At 41.2% G+C, this 27,608-nt stretch overlaps 1 protein-coding gene across 2 annotated transcripts in view; it reads right to left on the reverse strand.

Moving 5' to 3' along the window:
* Golim4 (golgi integral membrane protein 4) overlaps positions 1-27,608 on the reverse strand; it is a 74,252-nt gene that overhangs the window by 28,308 nt on the left and 18,336 nt on the right. For both annotated transcript variants that reach the window (XM_075950902.1, XM_075950901.1), the window contains exons 2-5: positions 6,553-6,627; positions 5,152-5,201; positions 3,265-3,318; positions 1,074-1,224 (exon numbers count right to left, since the gene is read on the reverse strand). In XM_075950902.1, coding sequence (XP_075807017.1) covers positions 1,074-1,224; positions 3,265-3,318; positions 5,152-5,201; positions 6,553-6,627 — 330 coding nt within the window. The remainder of the gene's footprint in view (positions 1-1,073; positions 1,225-3,264; positions 3,319-5,151; positions 5,202-6,552; positions 6,628-27,608) is intronic.

Raw genomic sequence — 27,608 nt, forward strand, 5'->3', positions numbered from 1 at the left:
TCCAAACTGTCAGCCTTCCTTGGGAGAGAGAAGGGGAGGTTTAGATACTCTCCTTGTCTCACCTTAAACTACCCAAGATTGCCTGCACTTGTGGCCCCCAGCCACCGCTGCCCTTCATCGGTCACTGAATGCTTTAACACTATTGCCTAAGTCTTTTACCCAGAGTCATGTCTACTAACCATGTAAGTAACCAACTAATCCAAGTAAGAAAAACCATCAGAGGCCAACCTGATCTAGAAATTACCTCACTGAGATCTTCCTAGGTGATTTTAGATTAAAGCTGACAATTAACACCAATTATTACAATCAAACATAAGCACAAATGTGCAAAGTGTCCAACAAAACGTCAGATCCTTTCTATACTCAGTTCTCTCGTATCTCTTCAAGAAACTTCTTCCAGAAGTTGATTCTTGAAGTGGTTTTTTTTGCTTTCTATCTCTGCTAGTGGTGTGTGTGTGTGTGTGTGTGTGTCTGTGTGTAATGTCTTTTCTTACTGAGGACCAGCTTTCTGAGGCGTCTGCCTTTCCACTTCTGTCCTGAGTGTAAGGTTCTGAGGCTGAAATACCTTAGTAGTTAGAATCACATATATGTATCTTCATGTTTTCTGTAGCTCTTATTTCTTATAAATGGCCTATTAAAAATGTGCTATATATAAATCTTGCTTTAAAAATGATGAGAAAGAGGATGGAGAGATGGTTCAGAGTTTGAGAGCACTCACTGCACTTCCAGAGGATCCTGGGTCAATTCCCAGCCGGCACCCATGAGCAGCTCACACCCATCTGTAACTCCACTCCACTTCTGGGGTATCTAATGCCCCTCTAGGATGCCCAGAAGCGTGAGGCATGCTCACGGTGTCAGCCATAGATGCAGGCAAAACACCATATAAATAAAACTAAAACAAAACAAAAAACCAACAAAAAAACCAAAGGGTTATGTATAAGGAGGCTACCAGTCAGTGTGCCTTCTAAAGCTAACTGCAATGCATAATATACAGACCTTACAGCGCCTGTGTATAGCACCCGTGTGTGCTCGTTGACATGGTGCACAAAGACACCTCTAGCCCTATCAAATACCTTTCAGTTTAGAAAGTTCTTGTTCCTTTTCTTGCTGAAGCTGCAGGTATCTCTGCTTGTGGTCATTGAATGTTCTGCTGAAGTCTTCCCCTTGCCTACGGTGTTCCTCTTCCAAATCACTGTGCTGCTTCTTCAGCTCCTCATGCTGGCTCTGCAAGATGAACGCTTGAGCAAAGACACATTCCCTGAATCACGCAAGAGTCTATTTCTCGGCTGCATGGCCTTTCTTTCATCAGAAGGTGAGGGTGAACGAAGGAGTGAGCTTAGGTAAGGTTTTTGTGTAAGTCCTTTTCATTTCCTTTACTCTTCAACTGAGACCACGGGAAAATACAAATCTCCCCTTGGTTTTAAACATAAATAAGAGTAAGAAGGTAGTTTAAGTGAGGGAAATGGTGGATTCTTAGGGTATTCCCTGGATTCAAATCACCGTAGAAACAAGGTAAAGCTAATGATAACCTTAACCTTAGCCAATTGGTCTATTTTCTCTACTTAGCAAGCAAGATCAAAACTCCACAGTATTTATGGGAAGATTAGCAGCAGCTCCATGTTAAATTACCCAAATCTGAAAAGGCTCACGACTCTTTATGGTATAGTGTTTGTACATATAACACTACCATGTTTCCAATCATTTCTAGGTTGCTCATGCTAACCAATTCACTATAAATACTATTGACGGCAATGCCAAAGACATAATGGCAAGAGAAAGTCTAAATATGTTCACTATGCACGCAATTCTCTTCTAGATATCGTAGAAATACACAAAGGCAGGGCTTTGACCCCAGAAGACCACTCTATTCAGCATATCTTTGATTTTCAGCGTCCTAGTAATCTAGTTTGAAAGAGCGGTGGGTGTAGAGGAGATGGAGAGGGAAAGGGGACGATCTCTAGAATTAACTTTTACTTATTTGATTTTATATTACAATTCTGCACTGCCGTCACAAGTTATTTAAATCCTGTATTCTCCAAAGGGTTATGTGGACGGATGCCCTGCTTTATGTCATGTACTGCACTCCTGAGGATGGGAGCGGTCCTGGTTTCAATAGGAAGTGTGCGCTTTGCTTATGTGGAAGCTTAGGAAACACTAAGCTAACACATAGGGTGAGGGTCATTGAAGTGGTAGCACACAGTGGGTTTGCACATAGTGCTGCATGCTAACACATGGGGCTGATGTGGGCACACAGTGGGTTTGCACACGATGCTGCATGCTAACACACGGGGCTGATGTGTGCACACAGTGGGTTTGCACATGGTGCTGCATGCTAACACACAGAGTTGATATGGACACACAGTGGGATTGCACACGATGCTGCATGCTAACACACAGGGCTGATGTGTACACACAGTGGGATTGCACACGATGCTGCATGCTAACACACAGGGCTGATGTGTGCACACAGTGGGATTGCACACGATGCTGCATGCTAACATACAGAGTTGATATGGACACACAATGGGATTGCACACGATGCTGCATGCTAACACACAGAGCTGATGTATGCACACAGTGGGATTGCACACGATGCTGCATGCTAACACACGGGGCTGATGTGTGCACACAGTGGGTTTGCACATGGTGCTGCATGCTAACACACAGGGCTGATGTGTGCACACAGTGGGTTTGCACATGGTGCTGCATGCTAACACACGGGGCTGATATGCACACACAGTGGGTTTGTGCATGGTACTGCAGGCCCTGCTACTCCTCTCTCCCAGCTCGATGGAATCAATAACTCTCTTGCTCTCCTATCTGTGGTTTTGGTCTTCCTGACATGTGATAGTGAGTTTTACTCCAGGCCCAAGGAAGGAAGATGCTTAATTAATAAATTGTGTTCTTGGGGTACATAAAAGTACATTAATTGAACATTAGCAACACAGAGGAACCTTTTGAGCTCTACACATTCCAGGCTGTCTAAGATAAAAGGAAAACCACCATGAGAGACGAAGCAAAGAATTTTAAAGATACCAAAGAGATCATTTAAAAAGTAGATAACCAGGGAGTCTAATTATTATATAAAAACTAAAAAAATCACGCTGAGGCACTGAAACTATAGAAAAATTTTAGACAACTATGACTACATATGCTAGGCCAACTTTCTACAAACCTTCTCCGTTTTTACATTATATATAGTTGATTAGTTCAAACATTGCCTACGCCGTTCTTCGTTCGTATAAGACATTTTAAGTTACTTACTTTCAGCATCTGATGCTGGACATTCAATGCACTGTATCTGCTATTGGAATCTTGCTGTAAATAAAAGAAAATCAAATCAACAAAAGATAGCTGATCTGGGCCTTTTGCTGAGGACAGCTTCACTTGCTTAATAAAAGATTCTCAGTTCTGCTTTGTAAGCTAACACAAATTCTGCGATAGAGACAGTTTATCTTTAGAGCCATCTCATTTATTTATTTATTTATTTAGCCGTATTGAAGATGGAACTCGGGGCCTGGCATGCACTTGGCCAGCACCGACCACTGGGCCACTCCTTAAGACCTCCTATTGTTTTGTTTAGCAGCAGAAACAAGGTTCCAATTTTCTCCTGGGTTTGTTAGAGTTTGTTAATGTAAAGAACGGGGATGGAATCATACAATGGTAAGTTGACAGGGATCTCAGAAATAATTTGGTTCTGTTTCCCATAATCTAAAGAAGCCTAGAGGCCCAGACACACAATGAACTTCTGAAAGCCACTGTATATAGCTAAGACAGAGCTTCACACAGGTGGGAGGGGCAGAGGACAGACCAATTAAGAGCAGACCTCACAAACTCAGCATGTCTTGAGGGAGGAAGAGAAGGACTTTCCTTCCCTCCACTTCAGTGGGCATTCATGTAATCTTCATTTCCCACTAGGGGATATGGCTGGGGCTTCTAAAACCAGAACTGGAGCAAGTACTACGTACAGCAGCGGAGGGAGGAATGGGCTGGAGCCCAGGTTGGTGTTGGTTGAACTCTGCCTTCTCCTCCCATCTTCTTGACCATCCCTGCAGTCTAACGGAGCAGCCGTTCACACAGGCCTCCCAGGTCCAACATCCTAGGCTTTCACTCCCAATCACTATACGGAAGACACCTGGAACATGCCCCCTTCGTTCCCTAGGCTGGTTTATGTTTGCCCAGCAACACTTTTGCTGTGCTCTGTCGCCATGCAGGTGCGTGCCCGTGTTTTCTTTCCATAGCTCCTAAAATAAGCGACATTTATGCTTTATCGTCTCATCCCCCGTCCTTCCCTTTTCTTTTCTTTTTAGTTTATAAAGAAATTACATTACAAAATACACAATCGTGTGCACACAGGTCTGACTGGAGCTTCTCAAAGCAAGTAAGCGTTGAAAGCTGAAAGACTCTCTCAGGCAATTCCAAGAACTGACTTTTCTCCATTTTGAAATCCCTAAACACTAATGTTTTATTCAACTAACACTCACACATTTTCCTGGTGTAAGAGATAGACTGGCTTTTCTCCAGTCAATTTTAACGTTAAAATATTTTTAAATGTCAGCATCACTCATTCCGTCCATAATTCATTCTTCAGATACTTGCAAATGCCAGCTCTATGGCAGATCTCCTGTTTGATAGCATTTAAATAAGGCAAGCAGAAGTCTTACATGTCATAGGGAAGAGACACCACAAACAAATAAAGGGGCGAATAAAAAAATGACCTCCTTGCTGGCCAAACACAGTAGCACACGCTGGTCATTCTAGCACTAAGGCAGCAGGGGCGGAAGGAGCAGGAGGCCAAAGCCATTCTTTGCTACACAATGATTCGAGGGCTTCTTGGGATGAGATGACCCATCTCAAAAGTCCAGAACCAAACCAAGCAACCAAATAAAGTCTTCACTTCATATTAGCACGGTGAGGAGATCTCAGTTCATTGCTAATGACCATCAGTGTGCCCAGATGCAGGGCAAGGTAAGTTTTAAATGAACAATGCTTCATGTTTTCCTCTTGGAAGTTTTTTTTTTTGTAACAGAAATGCATGTCCAGCATACAATGCCGGTGACCGATAAGAGTACAGTTTTTCACAGTAATATTTTTGTCCCTCTCAAGATTCATGAAAACAAATTAAAAACCACAACAGAGCAAAAGCCTTACCCTTCCTTTGTTCAGTGTTTCTTGTGCTTCTAACTTATAAACAAGGAAATCTAGCAAAGATAAAAAAATGCAGAAAGTGGTAAGTCAATCCATTTTAAAACTTTCCGACATCTCAGAGAAAAAAGCTGCACTTTATTCAGACTTGCAAAAACGTTTTCAGTTCGAATCAGTCTATTTGGTGATTTATGTATTTCATCTTGCTTCTCAAAGCTTTGGAAAACAGATGACAAAGTGTGCTGTCTTCCGCATCCCCTTCTATCTGTAAATCCTGCGTCCCCAGAATCCGTGTTTTAATCAAGTGGCTAATGGTGCACTTACAATATCTCTGAAAAGCTTCCCTCAAAACTGAGAGGCAGGGGGTGCATTTGGAGACATGGTGATTTATTGCTATCCACCAAAGGGCACACTACTCCCTTCAGGGACTGAAAAAAGACAAGCCACCTTCCATGCTCTGAAAACTTTATTATCCACTAGATGGCACTATAAAATCACTCCGTACACATAAGTCTTCAAGAGTTTCTCAGAATTCTCAAGTCTGTTCAACCCAAGAAAGTACTGCACAGAATCCAGCACCCATCACTAAACATAACCTTCTATTCCACCAAGGGAGACAAGAGCTCAAATTCCAAGATTCATCACAAAATGTGAATAAATAAAAAATAAGAGTGCAGACAGCTTCCGGCAGCTAGACGCTGGAGTGCATGCCTTTCTAAGAAGCCCTGATGACAGTCAGCAGCACTGCCAGGGTCACCTGCTCATTTCTGACTGAGAAACTTTTCATGAAATAGTAATAACAGTGGCTTCATTCAAAAGATTCCAGGTAGTGTTTCAACTCACACACTACAGATATATAAGACAGGGCTTATGAAAAGTGGCATGTTCTAAACCATGCATGTTTTCCCAAACCCCAACAGTGGACAGAGGTTTGCTGCATTTGAAATACAGCTATATTCTACAGAAGGGAACTCATGTATTATTTTGGAAATAATTTGGGAGCCGACCTACGACCGTGATGAAGGCTGCAGAAGCAGAATGAAAGCTAAATCAGCTCTTGCGCCTGTAATGCGCAGGCTTCTCTGCGGGACAGGAGGAAGTGGAGACCTGAGTCACGACCTGATGATAAAGCTCGCACATCCTCCACCTACTATCTGACCTGAGTTCCTAAAGGAGAAAGAAAGGCTACTTCCCCATTGCTGAGCCTGTATAAAATGTCGGCATCATGCCAAGCATTGACAGCTCTTTCTCTGCCCACCTATAGCCCTGGCTTTGGGCTCATTTTAGAAGTGACTTAGCCAAAAAAAAAAAAAAAAAAAACAAAAGCAAAAAGCATCACAGGTCAAGTAATGATACATCAAAGAAGAGTAAGAGGAAGCCAAAGACCACGAGCTCGGGCTGTCTTACCTTCCTTTGCTTTCTTGTGCTCAAGCCTCTCCTTTTGCAAAGATTTCTCTAGTCTTGATCTGTGTTCGTATACAACTGGAAAAAGAAGAGTTAAATTTGTCAGAGAACTAAAAGGTACAGAGGAAAACTCACAGCAATTTTAAAAACAACAACCAGTAAAGGGCCCCACATCCAATTAAGGTAAAAATATGAAGTCTGACATCTGGGGTAGAGGGTAGACAGCGAGATATATTCAAAGATCCGGATTCTGGGCAAGCAAATGCACAAGTTATACACACACTGTGCGGCACAACTCCGGGGGGGGGCTCCCTAGCAAACGCTGGTATGTCCTGTAGCCAGCACTTTTTTCCTCCAGTGCCTCTTAACTACGTCCGGGAGGCTCAGCACGTCTCTTCCCAGGCAACTGTGTCCACTTACGAGACTTCAGCCGCAGTCCACACAGCATGTGTACCTTCGCATGCATTCCCTGTGATCACTTCCCTGGTAAGTACCAGAGGAGCATTTCCCTGTTGGTACCCCTCATCTGCAAAGTCGGTGCGCCCCAAATCTCAGCCAAAGCAACCGCCACGGAGAGTGGCACACCACTATGATTGCGCTAAGAGGAGAATTCTCTTTCCACTTCCGTGTTGGAGCCAGCACGGAAAAGAGACACAGTGAAAGAGGATGGGGAACTCTCCGGAGACCTCATGAAGGTGCCCACAAAGAAAGTCAGGCTCACTATCCATGAGAGCAAACCCATGTTCGTTCTGAAGGTCCTCCTGCCTTCTCTGCCCTCTGCTTTTCATCCACGATGAAGAAGCCAGAGGCGTTTGGAGAGTATGGGGAAGGCAGACTCATGGAGGGATTGGCGCTCCACGGCTCTTACTACACTGGTGAACAGATATCTGTAGCAAGCAGAAACTGCAAATGAGAGAGACTTCACCTCGGGATGAATGAGATATGATACATTAGACTAGACTAGATCAGACAACGCAACCAACAAACTAATGCCATGCGTATATAGGTATAAGCCATTGAAAAGTTCAGGGGTATTTGATTTTGTTTAAATTCTTAAAAAAAAGACTTAGAAACCAACAAATGTGTCTCAGACTTTGTCTGGGAAAAGAAGGCTCAGCGGCAGAGTGGTTTGAGCAGGCAGTGAGGGCTGAGAAAAGGATAAGCTCAATTGCAGATGTACCCTCCGAGTCCTGTTTGTCCAGCATTATGCCAACTATGATCTCATTCTCCGGCAAGCTAAGCCAATTCCATTGCTCCATTCTTTGATCAGACCCAAGCACCCCTGGGCTATATACAATTCCATCCGCTTTGGTCAATAACTGTCTACACACAACACAAGAACTGTCTCCATACAAGCGGTCACTGCCAACGTTGTCAGGAACCCAGAAATTCCCCTCCTTTTCCTTCTGCCATGACCCCTTGCTGAGGAAGGGATTGCCGGCTTTTCTGCCCGCTCTGTCATGGATAGTTTCCTTTACTGGTGACTGCTGCTCTCCTTTCTTTGTGGCCTTGATTTGTACTAAAATCCCCACCCTGACTGATTTCTGGAACCAGAAAGGCGGGAAAAGGTAAATGTTTCTGTAGCAATTATGATATGCACATTGTCAATAATATTAGCCTATTTCTTTTTACTTGAAAAATCTACTTGAAGAGATGCATAAGCCGGAAGCCTATTTTTCCATAAAAATTCATAGGTAGTAAAGAAAGACCAGATACACTCTTCAAGTGCTTCTAGAAAAACACAATCACTATTATACACATACATACTCATAAACACACATATGCATGTGCATACACACACACACGTACAATTCTTTCAGCATGTATTTTTCAGGCTTTTGAGCTAGCGATTTATCTAGTGAGTTTATTGTTTCTGTTAGAAGAAAGATTGCTAATCAATCCTTGCCACCTGTCTCTATCTTTCTACTTATACTCCGAAGTCAAGGGCATCAGTCACGATGAACGAAAGCCACACAACGACACATAATGGATAGTCTCACAGCACCAAACACATCAAGTGGGGGACGTTTAAAACAATGGTCCAAACCTGGCATTCTAACTCTTGAATCTGATGTAAGCCTACACAGGATTTAAAATGTAAGCTCCTAAGAAAAATAAAAAGATAAATGAAACTCTGTAATACTCATCTCCTCCCAGGCTTGCTGAAAGAGGCTTGTAATAGCTTCCATGCAGCAAAGAATGGAAAGAGGGCTCACTTCCACTTAAAAAAAAAAAAAACAGGAAAGAAAAACTTTTTAGGAGTTTAAAACAACATGGCAGCCTCCGTGGCCATTTGGCATTGACACACTGTCTTTCATCTAAAAGTTACAAAGAAACACTGTGTGAATCCCATTCTGGGTAAAAGACTATTCTCAGAAGTTCAGAGTAAAATGTTTCAGCTCAAAATCGAGAAGCAACTCTTGCAGGGGCTGGAGAGATGGCAGCGGTTAAGAGATTTTGTTGTTTGTGCAAAGGACGCTGGTTTGGTCACCAGCACCCACATGATGGTTTCCAGCACTGGGAACTCCAGTTCCAGGGGATCAGGACACCCCCTTCTGACTTCATGAGAACCAAACATGCCTGTGGTACACATGCACACGTGCACACAACACACTCAGACACATGAAATAGAGAAATCTTCAAAAGTTTTAAAAGAAAAAAAGTCAAAAACCCTGCACAGAACACTATCAATGTCTTGACTTCTTAAACCAATTTGGCAGAACCAACAATGGCCCATGTTTCTGTTTTTGTTCTTTTCTTCCCCTTCAGATCTTACTACAATATTCTTGGCTAAGAATCACATAGTTCAGCTGGTAGAACACTTAATCCTTGTCAGTAATCAAATTTTAAACAAATAAATTTGTAAGTTCAAAAAGGGTGGCTATAGAAAGACAGCCAGGTAACAAAAAAGAAGAGGGAAAATCAATTCAAAGCAATACATAGAGTTCTCAGAACAGGATGTTTTAAAGGCTTCTGGGTAATTTTAGGACTAAAATCAGGTATTTATGATAATCCAAGTGTGTGTGTTATACACATTTCTATGGATGTGTTTGAGTGTACATGAACATGGTGAGACAAGATAGACACCAGGCATCTTCCTTGTTGTCCTTCCTTCTTGTTTCCTGAGACAGGACCATTCAAGGAACCTGAAGCCTACCCATTTAGCTAGGCGGGCCTGCCAATGAACTAACTCCATGGGATCCACCTGTGAAGTTGCTAATATCAGAGGTACAGACTGCTCCAGTGCACCATGCTCTTTACATGAGTGTTGGAGACTGAACATAAATCTTCATGCTTGTTCTCTCCCTAGTCCCATGATATAGCCAATAAGAACCTAGATGACCCTCAACCAAAGAATGGATAAGGAAAATGTGGTTCATTCATACACATCTTGAAATTTGCAGCAAATGTATGGAACTAGAAAAAAAACATACTGAGTGAGATTATCCATATCCAGAAAGACAAATAAAATATGTACTCACTCATAAGTGGCTTTAAGATATAAAGCAAAGAAAAACCATCCTACAATCCATAACTCCAGAGAACCTAGACAACAAAGAAGATTCTAAGAGAGACATACATGGATCCACCTAGAAAGGAAGAAAAAAAGACAAGATCCCTGAGTAAACTGGGAGTGTCTGGGGCAGGGCAAAGAGTGGAAAGGGAGAAGGGGGTCAGGAAGTGGACTGGAGAAAATGCACAGCTCAATTAAAATTAAAAATAAAGAACCACTTTGACTTGCAATATTAATTCACTATATATGGGGTGGAGGCAGTCACCGAGCCCTTACTCTCTGGAGAAAAAGACGGGGATTCAACACGAAAATGATGTTATAGATGTCTCTTTATGATATATTTTCTTCTTGCTTGAGCAATTTTACTTCATACAGAGTCTGAAGATGAATATATAATACCTTAGAAAATCCACAGCAAACCACCAAGGGACGGGGGATGTAACTGCTACCGTCTGGTCCTCACACCGGACCTTCCTTCCAGCTCCCAAGAGAGGGAGAAGGCACGGCTAGGCACACACTAAGATCCATCCTCCTGATTTCTCTTTTAGACGACTCCTACACTGTTAATGCCGTGCATGCTGAGTTCATGCTGCTGTAGTCTGGGTTTCGAATGTCTCATGATCCACGTGTTAAAGGCTCAGCCCAGGAGTGACACCACTGGAGGAGAAAGGGGAACTTTCAGCAGGTGAGGCCTAGTGATGGGGGTCTCTTCACCATTGGAGGAGAAAGGGGAATTTTCAGCAGGTGAGGCCTAGTGATGGGGGTCTCTTCATCATTGGAGGATCCTGTGAAGGTAATTTCCATGTTCTTGGCTATCAGTAAGTAGAGTTTTTTTTTCCCCCACCACATGCCAAAAAAGCAGGGCCAAGCATTACAGACTGGAACTTTCAAGGCTGAGAGCCAAAACAATCTTTTCTCTAGATAAGTTCATTGTCTCAGGTATTCTTTATGGTGGCAGGAAGCTAACACACATATTTTCCATTACAACCTTTCCTGCTTGCTTTATAATTTACACTTTCACTTAGTTATTATCTAACTCCCCCGCAGGTTCAAGACCCAGACTTTGGGGGAGTGCCTCATCATGCCTTCCCTTCACAAGCCGAATGGCACCCAAAGCCGCTCCCCCCACCCCGCGAGGCTTCACCTTATCGTTCGGCCTCCAGCCCTACAGCTTTCTTGCTTCTTCCTGAACACACAAGACACACATTTAACTTAGCAGCGTGCTATCCTTTTCCTGAGTACTAGCTGCTTTTTCTTCAGGTGACAGCATAAATAGTGTCTTCGTTCCCTAACCTCCTCAGAGCTGGGGAGATGGTACAGTAGGTAGGAGGGCTTACAGGACAAGCAGGAGCACCCATCTGTGAGTTCCCTTAAAGAAGAGAGCCTGAGCTGGTGGAGTGTTCATGGAAAGTCTTCAGAGGTGACAGGAGGCTTGCACCGCACAGGGCTAAGGGACATTTCCAAGGACACTCCTAGCTGGACAGGTACAGGGACTAGACCTTTATGAGCTGTGGTAAGAGACTCAAAGTCACTCCAAAGAAAGATCCTTTGTATATGGACTGTATGTATACAGGACTCTTCTCATCCTGCAGTAGGACTTCAGCCAGACCACTTCAGAGTATTTTACAGAAGGAGAGAAAAGAAGAAGGAAAGAGAGGTGAACGAAGGTAGGGAGAGAGAGGCTGTTTTGAGTCTTTTAAATCCATACAGAGATGCATACAAACCCTCTTAAGATGGGTTAAACATATACTGAGGTTTGAATGTAAAATGCACCAACTAGCTCATGTGTTTGGACATGAGCATTTTGTTTAAATATATAAATACATTTATATTTAATGATATTTAAACATAAATAAATATATTAGGTGGTAATCAAAAGAGCAAGATAAAAAGATACGGAAACATATTTAAGGCATGGAGAGAGATGGGGAGGTAGATTTCTCTTCTAAGTGCAAGGTGACATAAGGCCTCTTCAAGAAGGACCCACTGGAAGCCAAATTTGACAGGCTTACAGGGATGGAGAGAGAGTGTTGCATACAGAGAAAACAGATCACAGGCATGTAAAAGACAGAAGGTCAAAGATCAGAGCATCTGATCGTGGCCAGCCTGGAAGGCAGAGGTTTGGAGAAAGGGAGGGGACACTTTCCATAGGCCTCTCTCTAACTTGGGCTTTCACCCACAGGGACTTGGGGAACCATTGGGTTGTTCTGAACAGACGTGTGGTGGGACTTTTATATTAGTGTGGACTACATGAGGAACAAGATTCAATCGGGATGTTGTGTAATATTTGCTCCAAACTGAAGCATTCCTTCCTCGAGGAAAGAAGGAGGCTCAAGACTCAGGAGCTAACCTGACTTCCAAGGCTCAGGAGCTCAGTCAGTTATAAAATCCACACTGCTCCTCCCTGGGGAAGAGCAGCACCACCTGCTGCGGAGAGGATACCCTCTCCATTGAACTGCTTGTCAGTCAAAGGGCGTGAGGCTAGGAGTGCAGCTTCTGTGAGCTCAGGCACGTGAGCACAGGCGCTTGGCTGCTCTAACTGCCCATGCTCATCAATGTCACCTTTCCCCCACGTTCCTGAGAGTAGCCCCTATTATCTCACTGGATGGCTGAGCTGGACCAAGACAATCAACATCCTAGCACAGCGTGGGAAGGGGTTGATGAGCTCACGACTGGGGTGCTGCATAGAAGCTGATGGCTTCTACAGGACGAACAGCCAGCTTTCTTTAAGTTCGCAGCTCTTGGTAGATCAGGCGCACTCAAGAGGATAGGCCTACACCTGTGAGGAATGGGTAACACAAACTCGAGTTGGTCGGGAACTTAAAAAAGAAAAAAATTAAGACATGAGTTTGGGGTGGATCTGAGAGGGGTTAAGGGGCGAAGCGAGGGTGAATATGATCAAAACACATTTATAAAGTCATCAAAAAATAATAAAATATTATTTTAAAAAAGAAATGAAGCCAGGCAGAAAGTAGGCAAATAACTCTAGTTATAAAAAGTTCAAGAGCAAGCAAACTAATTTTTGGTCATGGGATACTGTTTGCAGTGTGTATGCGGTAGGCCATGTGAGGTAGCCAGGGGAAGGGTTTCAAGTGGCGGGGAGGTTTGGATCCTCAGTGGAAGGGTCACTTAATTCAAGTATGATAAGTGTGTAATTCAATAGTTTATCAAAAATTCAGATAATATCTCTATCTATCTATCTATCTATCTATCTATCTATCTATCTATCTATCTATATCTTTATCTGGACATATCTATCTATATATCTATGTACATTAGATGGATATATAGAAAACAAATACAGGAGAAAATACAGTATTTATCTTTCTGAGACTGGCTTGATTTAATATGGTATTCCAGATGCAGATACATAAAATCAGATATGTAAAAATGACTAAAGTAGGAGGGAATCTACCTAAAGGAACAAATATAAGTGGGAATCAGGGGGACAGGTGAGTTATGGGGAGATATAATAAACACACAGCATATACTTACATGCAACACAGTACTGTATATAATGAAAATGAACAAGAAAATTTTACACAACTAAAATCCAACTAAACAAGTGACCATTCAAACACACCAAACATTTGTTGGCATAAAGATCATAATTCCTTCTGACGGGGAATTTATGGAAGAGCCTTTTCAAACACAGAGAGTCTCATTCAATGCTGTCACTTAGATCTTACCTTCCCTCCTTCCACAAACTTTAGCATCAAGACTTTATATTAATGGCAGAAAATAAATGAATTCTCGACGACAAACAGACAAACAAAACGACTCATGATGGAAACTTTCGCAAAATTATCTTTTATAAAACTCAACATAACCTGGTATTGAATAGTAGTAAAATTATTGCACATGCTATTGCAATTATGTAAGTAAACTGAGTATGAAAAATACATTTAAAAGGTCACTTTGCCTATTATCTAAACATAATTGGTGTTTAACTTCTCACATCCATGAGTGACATCAGTACCAACATAAGCCGAGTGTTCCGTTCTCTCATAGTTTCTAGAGGACACAAACCTCTCGATATTAACACAGGAGGATTTTTGTCAGGCGCCTGGCTGGAAACTTTTGACCTGACAAAAATTAGGATGACTGTCTCCTCCATTTGTCCTGTAAGAGCACAGTCATGCTTTCTGTTTGGTCAACTCCTAGACGGATTGATTTTGTCTTGTTTTTGTGGAAAGCTTTGTTTCCAAAGACATTTTGTATTTGCAACTGTGAGGATGCTTTCTCGGGAATAAATACCCACTCTTTTAAAATGTTCCTGCAAGCTTCAAAAATAAGATTCTGTCAGGTACCTTCCATAAATATCTAACTGCAGTAAATGAGGTCATTTTGGGCTCAAGTGTCTTCCTCACACGGCTCTGCTGCTTGAAATGAAGCAGCGGAGACAGTACCCAGGGATTGCAGAGGCTCTGCCCTGATTCTACTGTGAAATGAATTCTTTTCAGAGGACTAATTTTGCAAGAAGAAAACCCGATCCAGTAGGTGAGCATGCGTGACAACCACTGGAAAAGAGAGGAATACAGAGAAGTAAAATATCTTTAGCCAAATAAACCGAAGTGCCCCAGTGAATGATTAGAAGCGAATTATAAATATAAGTCCAGGGGTCTGGGGACTCAGGGCATTTGGCAAAGTAATTGCTTAGCATGCAGCAAGAACTGGGAATAGAGATCTCTGGAAGAAGAGACAGTGGGGGCAAGAGAATCAGGAATTCAAGGTCACCCTTGGCCATACACACGGTGAGCTCAAGGATACCTGAGACCTTAGATACCTGAGATCTTGTCTCTATGTAGGTATGTCTATCTACCCTATCTATCTATCTATCTATCTATCTATCTATCTATCTATCTATCTATCTATCTATCTATCTATCTACCTATCTATCTATCTATCTATCTATCTATCTAAATATGTATCATCTACCTACTTATTTATCTAAATGACATGAAAATAAGTAAAATTCTCTAGAGGGTTGAGAAAAATTGTAGGACCAGGTTATGAGCAGGAAGATATGTACAATACAGAAATGAACCAAAACTTGGAGAAATAATTTTTTAAGAAAGAAAATGGATCCAAGGATGGGATCACTATTTATTGGATGAACTTTTATAACCAGAGCTAAGGGCGAGGAAGGGGAGGACATATCACACACTCAGTTTGAGTCACACTTTCTATCTGCTGGGACTATTGGCACAGAGAAGCCAGGAACACTCCAACCCCCAGCTTGTGTTTCCACGTCACATCGCATCTCTAAGGCCTAGCACAGACGTCTCAGGATTCCAGCCCCGTCTGCCCGCAGCTACCGCTCATTCTTGCTGGCAGTTTATACTGCTTCGCTACTACTGTTTACTAGGGAAGAGTCTCAAAACCCTGTCATTCCAAAGAAACTCAGGACAATGAAGCACTGGAGGCCCAAATTGGTAGTAGATACCCAAAGTTCATTTCAACAGCTTGATTAAAATTTCTTTATATCCTCTACTCTGGGCTCATTTTTGGATGCAATCTCCCCGTTGGGGTGACAGGCTAATCAAGAAAAGTTTCCTAAGACTTTTGAAAGAGAAATTTTAGGTTCCAATAACAAATACAAGGTACTGAGCTCTCCCAAATATCTCTGTCCCATTCTTTCTTTTTCTTAAATTGCTAGAGAAAATGGGTATTTTCTTGATGTCCTAAGGACACATAGGGCTATGAAGAGGACTGACTTCTACACCGAGATCCCAGGCAGAGCTTGGTTAAGGGAATGGGTACACGTCACTCACTAAGTTTTACACTGCTGGCAAGAGCCCTACAGTAGAAGGCTGAGATCACTGGGTGACTCCCCACAAGGTCAAATACAAGGGTTCTCTTTCTCTTTCTTTAAGGAGGGACTCAGTCTTTATAGGAGGTGGGGGATTTAGAAAGGATTGCAGGAGATTCTCCATGATGATCTCAGGATTCGGAGGCTTTTCTGGAAGGCTTTCTCTGAGCAGGCTTAAGGGCTTCCTTCACCTTGGCATGCACAGTGAACAGCCAGTGACTACAGATGCAAGATCTGCGTCGGCATTGGGTGTAGAATATTTGTGTACATTGTGAAGATGTGTCTCTGCCTAAGGTGCTTTCTGGTTGGTTTAATAAAGAGCTGAAGGGCTAATATCTAGGTAGGAGAAGATATGTGGGATTTCCAGGGAGAGAGAGGGGTAAGAGGGGGAGAAATATAGGCTCTAAGCTTTCATAATTAATAATAAGTCTCTGTGTCATTATTTGTGGGCTGGTGATCCAAACATAGTCTGACACAAAAACTTGTTACAAGCTTTTATGAGAGTTCACCCAGGCTTTGAGAGGCAGTGGGAATTCTCTTCCTCAGTCCCCTTAGGGCCCTAAACAACTCTTTCCAGAACCTTCTTACATTAGTTCATGTATATACTGGTCATTACAGCTGCATTGTGCGAATACTTAGGAAAATGTAGGTCTATAAATCTGTACTATTGGGTAGCCTTGAGTGGAGAACAATGTAATTTTCTGCAGTTTATTTGTTAAGTGGGGCAAGCAAGATGGCTCAGCATGGATAAGGGGTCTTGTCCCAGAGCCCGATGGACTCAGTTGTTCAGTTGTGTATCTGGAATCCCTGGGATGTCTTTCGACTTTCACATGTGTCATGCTATATGCATAAACACACACAAGCACACACAAAATAAATAGGTTTTAGAACAAAAGAATGCTTGTTAAGTTACTGGACTAATACAAACTAAAGGATGCCTAAATCCAAAGAAAAACAGGAGCTCCACAGTCTACTGGCCAATTTTTAGCTCTAACATTTGTTGTATATAGATGGCTCCATATCAGGACAGAGTTCTATGAGTCCAATTTAAATAAACTTTAAATCTGAGGCAGTTTATTTCTACCAACACAGACACTACTATTATATTCTGCAATTTCTAGTGTTTCTATATGAAAGGCACTTTTGAAAGAAGTAGAATAAAATCAATAAATAGGGCCTACTGAAAGCATATGACAAGACAATAAAACAGAAAGGCAAATGATTTCTTTGGGGACATCAGCATTCTAGCGAGACTTCCTAGCTCTCTTTTCAACTGCATTCCACAATTAGTAAATCAGATCAAATTTACTAAAAATAAGTTAAAGAAGAATGAAATCTTAATTTTCATTTAATTTTTATTAAATATTTTAAAGTAAAGAAATAATTCATCATTTACATATTTATATATTCATTACGATTATTATATATCAATCATATAGAATTTATTTAATTAATAATATATAAATAAATTATTTGATTATTAGTATTTAATAACAATCAAAGATTATGCTAAGAATAAAAACCGGAAAAAGAAATAGAAAAACAGACAGAGGCAGGTAATGCCAAGAGATCATTAAACAAGGATTTTCAAGTAGCCTAAGGAAAATAACGCTGGCCAGATTTAAGAGCTACCGGACACTGATCAGTTCTTAGCACAGAGCTAAGAAAGCTCACCTTTTAATGTCTGCTTTCTCTTGAATAAAATTAAGTAGGGAGAGAGTTGAGTTAGTAACATCAATCGAAGGCTAAAATTTGATGGCACATAATTGTAGTAATGAAAAAGTGTGTGTGGAGATGTTGGAACTCAACTTACAAAGCATAGATTTTTCAACTTTACAACTATGGGGAAGAGATACTCATTGGCTGGACAGAGCCCTTCAAATTTTGATCGTTTCCCAGGTCAGTAACGCTCTGGTAATGCTTTCTAGAAGTCTAGAGATGAAGTTCCTTGTCTTAGCTACTGTTCTATTGCCGTGATGAGACACTGTGACCAAGGCAACTTATAATGGAAACTTGCATAAGTTTTCAGAGGGTTATTTCATGGTCATCACGGCGGAGACGAGGGTAGCAGGCAGACAGGGAGGTAAAATGCTGCAGCACTAGATGACTTACATGTGGAGACAACATCCATGAGGCAGAGGAAGAGAGAGAGAGAAAGAGAGAGGTGGCGGAGGGGGTAACTAGGAATAGTATTGGCTTTTGAACCCCAACGCTCATTCCTAGTGACACACACCCTCCAAAAGTGACACATCTCCTTCCTAATCCTTCCTGTGATGAATTTACCAGGGGATCCCACTTTGTGCTGAGGTGGCCGTACAGTAGCAATTTCCATATTAATGAAACAATTTAATTGAAACTGGCTTTGGACATCCTGGTGACTTCCATTTTAACAGGAGAGGAAATAACCAGATAAACAGAACACTGAAGGCTCTGGCCAAAAGAGACATTCTATTTTATTTGTCACCTATGGTTTCAATAACTTGAAAGCTACGAAATATTAATATATAATACTAATAAAACCTGACTACCCTTCTTAAAATGCCCATTTGTGTGTCTTTAGATTAGTATATTTGTGATATATATTAGTATATTTGATATATATATGTGATACATATATACTTTATATGTGTTTTATATATGCACACATATGTATAAACACATTATCTTTTCCTGACATGGAATAACAAAATGATATGTGCATACAAATAGAACTGCTTTAATTGAAAGTGGATTGAATGGGTGGCTCTTCTTGGATTTTCCCTTTTTTACTTATAAGTTGCCATTCATTCTTCTCATGAAAGTTTTTACATATTGTGTCCCCATTTAATTTATATTGCTGTCGTAACATACACTGACAAAGAGCAGCCTCAGGAAGAAATGGGTGTGTTTCATCTTATAATTCCATTATTGTGAGTAGGTCAAGACAGGAACTTCAAACCGTTACATCACATTTACTGTCAATAGCAGGGGAAAAAAAATCCATACATTATCCACTGCTTGCTGTGCTCAGCTCAAATCTACACTCCCATGCTGTTCAGGACTCCTTGCCTAGGGGTTGGTGGTTCCCATCTTGGCTGTGTATTTCCATATCAATAACGAACACAACTCCCCACCCCTACCCAAATGGCATGCTCCAAAGCCAACACAATGCCATATTTTATTGAGACTCTCTTCCCGGGTGTGTCTCAGAGTTGTCAAGTTTAAAATGAAAGGCTAGTCATCATGTGTTGAGAAATAGCCAAGTGTATGAGCCCAGATAGGGAGGTAGAATCACAAGAAGTACTTCTCCCTAAGGCAAGCAGAAGTCCTCACATGTCAAATGGCAGACTTTTGTGGGTCATGGGGCATGGCAAGGTGCACTGAAACAAGCCCAGAGATTTGCTTTAATATTTAATAAGCATGTAATTCAAGTACTAAAGTATTTAATGCCTCAAATTACATCACTGACAAAATAGAAGTTCCTATCAAATGACTTCTAAGGCCTCCTCTTGCTATATCATTCTCTTATTCTTTGAGATGTCTTACCAGGCAATAATACAGACACCAGAATTATTAAAGGTAAAAGGTCTGATTTTCAGCCTAATTGGGAAGCTCAGCAAGAACGAGGACCTGGGAAGAAGTAAGGACCCAGCAAGAAAAAGAAACAAAGTCAAGTCTAAGTGAAGCGACATCTCCTAAGCCGACAGGTTAGGGGCCATGATGAGAGCTAAGCGATTTGTGGTCCCATTTCTTCTGCAACGTACTATTTTTACAGCTGCAAAAAATGCGAAACAGGTAAAAACAGGAAATCCGTGGCGCAGAATGAGCTCAGTCGCTCCAGATTCTGCCAGTTCAACATCCGTCTGAAGTAGCTGACGCTCAGTTTTGATACGTATCCACTTCCAAGCCATCCACAGTAAACCTAATTATAGCCAAAGCCTTTAAGCAAAGGCTCATTAGCACACTCGACATTTCTCCTTTATGTTACATTATTTTTCCATGGACAAAAGGTAAACTAGAATTTCTCAGGGGAAGGAACCGTCAGCCACTAAAGATTTCTTTCTTTCTACATCACCTTGTAGATAAACTGTCCCTAAGAGGTTAAATGTATTTGCAGATGAGTGTCCATGTACTCAGGAGGAAAATGTCTTTTAAAACACACGTCAGTGGTAATCACAATAAATTAGACTTTCATGGTCTTTCCCAGTGTGTACACAAAGAACTTAATTCACTCTAATTAAGGGGGAACAAGGAAGATGATAATTAGAAATTACAACTATCTGATCATTAGAGGATCTTGGGCCAATCTTGAGCGATTAGCTCATATTTGCAGTACTTAAAAATGCAATTATTTTAAAAAATCATTCCATTTGGGGGCAGTGAATCAGTATGGTTTAGATCTTCTTTTATTGCTCTTCGTTTCTACTTGAAATACTTGTGGCAAATTTGGGTCATCAGGAACATGAGGAATAAAGGGCAAACTGCCCTCTAATTTACCCTTAGATCATTTATGTACTGTGTCACCCAGGTGATAAAGCCCCATTAATGCAAGTAAAAAAGACAATGTGCAGTTAATAGTCAGCGCTGCCTCTTGCACCCTTGCTTTACAATTTTGAGAACGTACTGAGTGAATTTCTGTCTGACACTGTAGACAAACCACTTTTTGATTGCTAACTTTAGTAAAGGTATGTTTGTGGCTCCTTTATTTCTTATTTGATGATGAAGTGAAAATTGCTCTGCTTCCAAGTAGTCCAGTCCTTCATGAGCAAAGATATATGAACCAAGACTCCCCTTACGGTGGATCAAAGCAAAGAGCCTGGGAACACACGTTAAGCAGATATCTAAATGAAGACACAATCGGCATTATATGTAGGCAAACAAAAATTCTGGAGCGATAGCTTGACTTCAGAAATTCATAAAGTAACCCAATATAAAAAATATTAGAATGTATAAATAAGCCTTATTGGTCATGGTTTGACTCTTTCCTCTAGACATATGTTGGAAAGTCAACACCCAATGCAATAGGTTATATATATTAAGAGACAAAGACAAAAGTTCTAGGACCATCTGTAGTGTAAAGCATGCACTGCCCAAGGCCACCTACAAGCACTGTGCTCCTCAGACCTGAGGCTGAGGCCCAAATGCTCCAGAAGGCACATGTGAGTGAACTGTGGATTCATTGCAATGACTCTTACATTTCAAGAGCCACATAGAAATGCCCGTTAAACACCTGTTCCAAAGGCGCAGTCAGATTGAGAGGCCCCACTAGTGAAATACCAGTGGAGGCCAAGAGTGGAGCATCCCAAGAGTCCCCAGAACTACAGAGTTACAGCACATTAATCTAGCCTAGGAAGGCTGTGACACAAGACTCCAACCACATGAGCTCTTCGAAGAACTGTGCGCCCTGAAAAGTCTCAATGACGAGACCGCAGGACGCCTTATGGGTCCAAACCTCTTGCCAGTGTGCCCAGGATGCTGGCTATGCCATCAAAGGAGTTATAGCTGCAACATTAACTTCATGTTGTTTACTCGGTTGGGATTGGAATTTACGTTGGACTGACTGTTCTTGTCTGATTTTCTCTTGGGGTGTAGGGATGTGTATCTACCATTGTATTCTGTGAGCAGGTAACTAGTTTAATATCAGAGGCTCGCAGCTGGAGAGAGACATTCCCCAGGATAAAGTGTGCACAGAGGACCTTATCTGTTCTAATTTAGATGAGAGCATGAACTATGAGCCTCTGAATTGATGTAAGAAAGATCTAAAGGCATTGGAGACCATGGCAATGGGATGAATGCATTTTTATCTGTGAGAGGACATGAGATTGGAGTATAAATGACAGAATTATATTAATTTCCCACAAAACCATGTACTAGCCAATTAATCATGAATTCTATAACAGTAAGAGGTAGAACATTTTAAAGAGTTTAGGTTTTAAATAATCCATCCACGTGCACACAATTTTAGTGAGTATGAAAGGACTCGAAGCTGCAGATTCAGTCTCGTTTTGTTTGCTTATGCTCTCCCTGTCTCCTCCCGCTTAACTCCCTTCCCAACCTTTTTCTTCCCTTTCTCTCCCCTCTCTCTCCATCTCCTATCTCTCTCCTCCTCTGCCTTCCACTGTGCCATGTTATAGCATGGAGTTCCACACCAGATACAGACCCCTCAAGACTTCTCAGCCTCCAAAGCTGTAAAAAATAACTTTGTGTACCTTATAAATTATCCAGCCTCGGGCATGCCATTATTGCAGCACACACATACACCCAAAGATGAAGGCACCTTTTGATCTAAAGAACTTGTCAAACTCCCAACAGAACCCAGTAAATCAGATTGATACGAAAGCTATCAGAGGCTATGACAGACATTTGAGAATTGAAAAAAATAAAGCCAGTGCTCATAAAGAATTCCTCTAAGGCAGAAAAGACAGTTCTACATTATCAATATGCAGATATATATGGCATCTATGGATGGAGCAGAGGGCAATATTTCTATCAAAGGTCCATAGTTGCATGAATCCAAAAGGATGAAATCTAACAAAATATACTTATATATTCCATTCTGGTGTTTCATTAGGAATACAGAAACTGTTTTCAGTTCTTTTAACTTCAGAACTAAAAAGTAGAGGATGCTATCAATTTACATTTCCATTCTTAATTTAAATATGTCTGCAAAATATCCCTACCAGGTAGAAATATATATGTTTAAAACAAACATATATACATTTATACATACATACATAATAAATACATAATTTAATAGTGCACCAAAAATTGAAACAGCTTTCCCCAAATACTAATAACGTGTGAACAACTTTCCTTCAAGGTTTATGTTCTTTGCCGTGATGAGCCTGAAGAAAAACTGACACAAAGTTATGACTTCAACTGCTCGCTTAACATCCCCAGTAAAGAAAGTTATTAAAATGCCAGTTTAAGAGTGACTATTTTTCAAATTCTGGAAACAAATGTCATTTTTTAATATATGAACTTAGCATAGGATAAAAGTGTTCACAGCTGATGTGTTCTTGGCTCTTTTCTCCCTACGCTGAACTATGCCCTGCAATGCTGAGCGCGTACAGACATCTGAACCTGAGACACGCTTTATTTCTGTTGTCCTCTCACTCTTGCCATAATTTTGCAACAATTTAAACTGGAAATAAGATATGTAATTCAAAACAGCAACTCAGGATGAGAAGAAGACCCATAGATCCACTTCGTTCTGTAAATAAAAAGTAGAACACACGCTCAAGTCTAACAGAAGTTCCAGCTCTTTGAAGACAGACACACTGGCAACCCTTTACTTCTTGGAATGCTCTGGAATCTTTTAAATTTATATTTAACTATGAAATAGTGCTTTGACATCATACTGTAATGTTAATCATTGTAATTCTAACTTTGCTATAGCTGATTAGCTTTAATGTTTGCACCTAATTTTTAGAGGAAAGAGAAAACCCATGTCTATCTAAATTGACAAGACCAGTTAAGTGTTATACCCAGGAGAAAAATCCACATGTTGAATCTTCCCTTCTGACCTACATTAACACAGCATGAGAACCAATGTTTCTGATAACAGCTTTATTTTACTTCCAATGACAGCAAAGTAACTAACATAGCTTCTAAGGATTTTCACTAAGACTTGAAAAAAGAGGACATCATACAACTTTCAATATTGACTCTTATGCAATAGAATTATTTAAACACTGAGACCAGAAACTATCCAGGAACAGAAGGTGGTATGTTTATTATTTAACACAGAAACCTAAATTCATCAGAATATTCCATTTCCCTCATACTCTACTTAATTGAGCTTTTGCTGCTTTGATGTTCAGAATCCCCGAGTAAAGTGAATTAATAACAGGGACAGCAGGCAGTCAAAGATTGCTCCAAAATATGCAGCTGGAGACATCGTGAATTAGAATACACTAAACTGACTTTCCTTAAGGGAGATCTTAAGACCTCATTAGAGCTTGACGGCGTCTCTATTTTACTGCCTCAGCCACTCTCGCTTCTGTTCATCCCATCTAATGGGTAGTGTTCAACCATTCAAGGGCAACTCGAAAGCTCTAAAAGAGAAAGATAAGGTTATTAACTCACTGGGCATCCCTAAGGTAGACAGATGCCTGTTGGTTTGGTTTTTCCTCAATTGAATTTTATCAACTATAAGTGGTGGTGGGGGGAGGGGGGCTGACTGACTTTTCTGTCTCTCATGTGGTATGTATACTGTTGTTGCTTTTTAAAATATCCAGAACTCTAGAAAAACAAGTGGTCTTCACCTTTGTAGACAGTGATACAGGCTAAGAAGATATGAAGCTTGCCAAGGTTATATAAATATATATATATATATTAGAGTTCAAACTTGAACCCAGGTTTACATAAATTTCAAATACTGGGAAATAATGTAGTTTCTCTGAATACCTTAGCTGGGCCTTCACACCATGACTTTGGTAAAATCTCTGAAGCAAAGTCTTGCCAAACACAGATTCAAAGGTGAACTAAAACCATACATGAAGAAACTCAGAATAAAATACCATAATACTCTTCTCTTCCAGTGACTCAGTTGACCAACTTGTCAGCTTTTCAACCCATAGAAACTGCTTTAAGGCGGTAGGAATGTAAGATGCTTGAGGGTCTTTTCCCAAGGTGACAGAAGGAGTAAACACCTTCCAGGAGTCCCTGCTGCCTCAGCTGCCGGAGGGGGGGGGGCGGAGTCTAGCTACCTGGAGGATACCCTTGGTCCAGACTGTCTAGCTGCCTGCCTAACAATTCTGCAGAGAAATTCACAGTTGAGGCTTTCGTCAATCATCACTAGCCTTGGGGCAGGCTTCTCCCTGACACAGCGGCTTTTGAGTTGTTCCTGCCTCAGTAGGTAACTCCTCAACCATGCTCTTGTAAGGAGCTCAATAATCTCATTGACACACACCGCTGGACTTAGAATAATTCCTTTGGTCTGTCGTGGGTTTCCCATCTCAGGTGACTAGGACCTCTTTGTGACCTGTTTCCGCAGGAAAGGCCTCATGCTACAGTTGGTTTTGTTATAGTTTTGAGTTTTCGGAGGATAGATATTCTTATGCAGCCCACACTGGTCTCAAATTCACAATCTTCTCCCACAAGAAGATTCCGGTACCAAGAATCCAGCTGTATACTTCCATGGCACTGCCTTGTATAATTTTGGACATAGACTTTCTGTGTTTTGGCTTTTTGGTTGTTTTTCTCTCATATTAGAAGTAAGGCTCTATTTCATTCTCATTCATTGTGCAAACCCACAACAGAGGTAGAGTGAATGGCAGCTGAATTGAGAGTAAGCCAAGAGTAGAGTCTCAACACTGTCCCTAGGACATGGGGGACGGAAGAATAACAAATGCCACATTCTCAAGGTGGGTAGTCATCATGACACATTCTGATGGCTGAGAAAAACTGGACCAAAACGAAACCATGGCAGCAGGAAGAGGGCTACCTCAAGATGAGACTCGGGCAGACACGCTCATCTGGGAAGCCAGGCAGATGACCTGTTCAGCTTGATGACCCAAAGAAAATGCTGACTTCATTTAATTTTACTCCTAAATGAGTCAAGAGGGTGGAGACCCAGAGAAAATATGTGAAGGAGTGGGAAAACAGAGGCAATTAACGGATGGTGTAAAAATTTAATTAGAAAATTCCTCCCTCTGAATGTTTTGTTGACTTTGAGGACCTGCTGTGATCAGCAGAGCCTCCTACAGAAACACTCAAGGCTTTCTTCTCAGCACCTGGGATGCAAGGACAATGAAATTGTCATAATCGCGAGGGAGCGGCTAAAGTGCAACATCGCTGTTAAACAAGCTTCTACTCTACTCTCTGAAGGACAGGGAAAGAAGAAGCCCAATGTCATGGTCAGCCCTGAGCATGGAATTCTACACCCAGTAACACCCCTGATACCGCTGCAGGGAAATCAAGTCGATGACCAACATTAACTATCATAGCCCTTCAGAATCTTCAGAAAGAAAGCTGCCTTAAAAATAGTATGCTGGTCCACCCCTACATTGTGGGATACAACGTAGAGCATCCCTGCTGAACAACGAGGCAAGTGTTTTGGATGCTGTTTCCTAAGGCAGTTCACTGTCATTGGGATAGAGGATGAAATTCAGTTAATTTATTAATTAAATTAATTGCCAAGAAGCATGTGGCCCTTAACTCACTCACCTACTATTTATACCAACTCTATGAGAAACACTTGGTATTTTTACGTGAAGGTCAGCAAGATCCCACAGTTGCTTAGGATAGGCCTTGAACACAGTAAGGTTTTGAGTTGTTTTAGTACAAAGCTATGGGATGTATCAGAGACAAAAGGCAAAACAGAAAACTTCAGAAGAATAATTCCTTGTCTGTGACGGTCTCTGCAATCACCATGCCCAGCAGAGTATCAACACAGGGAGGCAAAAGAGAAATCTGGTTCAGCACAATTCAGTAGCTGGTGTTGGTTCAAGTTCTGATAGTCTGACACCAGATAGTTTATTTTAGGCATATATAAGTGCAACACAATTTGGAAAAAAAAATTCCCGGTGGTAATTAACTCAATCCTGTGTGTACAATAAAGCTTAAGGCATGAAACTCTACGTAAAGTACACGTGACAGCTTCCGTAAAGATAGGTTTGATAGGTTGACTCAGAAAAGCAAGCTTATTATAAGGGTCTGTGGGAAGACCTGCTATGATCTCAGCCACACAGATAACGCAAATGTCATCAGACTATAAATTACCTCTACTCCCAGCCTTCTGGGCAGAAAACAAGTTATATATCATCTCTCCCTTTGAAAAGGCAACCCTTGAGTGTTTAATACTTTTGGTTTCCCCAGTGCACGTCTGTGAGTGCAAGACACTCTGTGCCTCCTATACTTATCTGTTGCATGATGTTGTTAAACATAGAAGAAAAGTACAACCTATATCCATAAACATACAGGCACTGAGCTATTTTTTTTTTAAAAAAAAAATACACAAAATTGGGAGAGGTGTGTGGTGGTAGTGAGTCTGGAAGCTGTTGGAAATGGGAAGGGTAGAGGAGATATGACCAACATGTGTTTTGTGAATGTATAAAATTCTTAACAAAAACATTGAGAAATAGGTTCTACAGCAATGTAAATTTAAGTTCAACGGCACACGAATAGAGAAACTGAAGACTACATCTCCCTTAGCTTTATTTCTCAAAAGAAATTTTGAGGGGTAGTTTTGTGTATTCTTACATACAATTGCATTAAGATGGGTCATTTGACTTTCCGGTTCATGGCTACAGGATGAATCATGGTAAAGAGAGATCACTACAATGAGAGGTTGATGAATACACAGAAGAGTGTTATGGTCATCACCCCCAGATCTAATTCTAAAGGTGCACTGATCAAGGAATGAGCCAATAAGAATACAGTGTTATCTACATGAGGAACATCTAATATAATGAGGGACACTTTCACATCTAAAACAATCCTGAATAAGAAATGAACCCCAGGAGGCAACACCATCCCTGATTTCCAATTGTACTACAAAGCTATAGTAATAAAAACAGCATGGCACTGGCACAGAAACAGATACGCTGGTCAGTGGAATAGAACAAAAGACCCAGACATAAGCCCTGCACACCTATGGAGGAGATAGGAGGGGCTGCTATGGAAGGATCAAATAGGTAGGGTGAGGGAAGAGGGGTACGAGGGAGGGAATACAGAGAGGAGTAATCAGGCTATCCTACTGAGAAGGTGGTGGAAAGAACTTAAGAGCCAGAGGAGGTAGAAAACAGCAAG

The sequence above is a fragment of the Microtus pennsylvanicus genome, chromosome 16 (genome assembly GCF_037038515.1).
Source record: "Microtus pennsylvanicus isolate mMicPen1 chromosome 16, mMicPen1.hap1, whole genome shotgun sequence".
NCBI lineage: Eukaryota > Metazoa > Chordata > Mammalia > Rodentia > Cricetidae > Microtus > Microtus pennsylvanicus.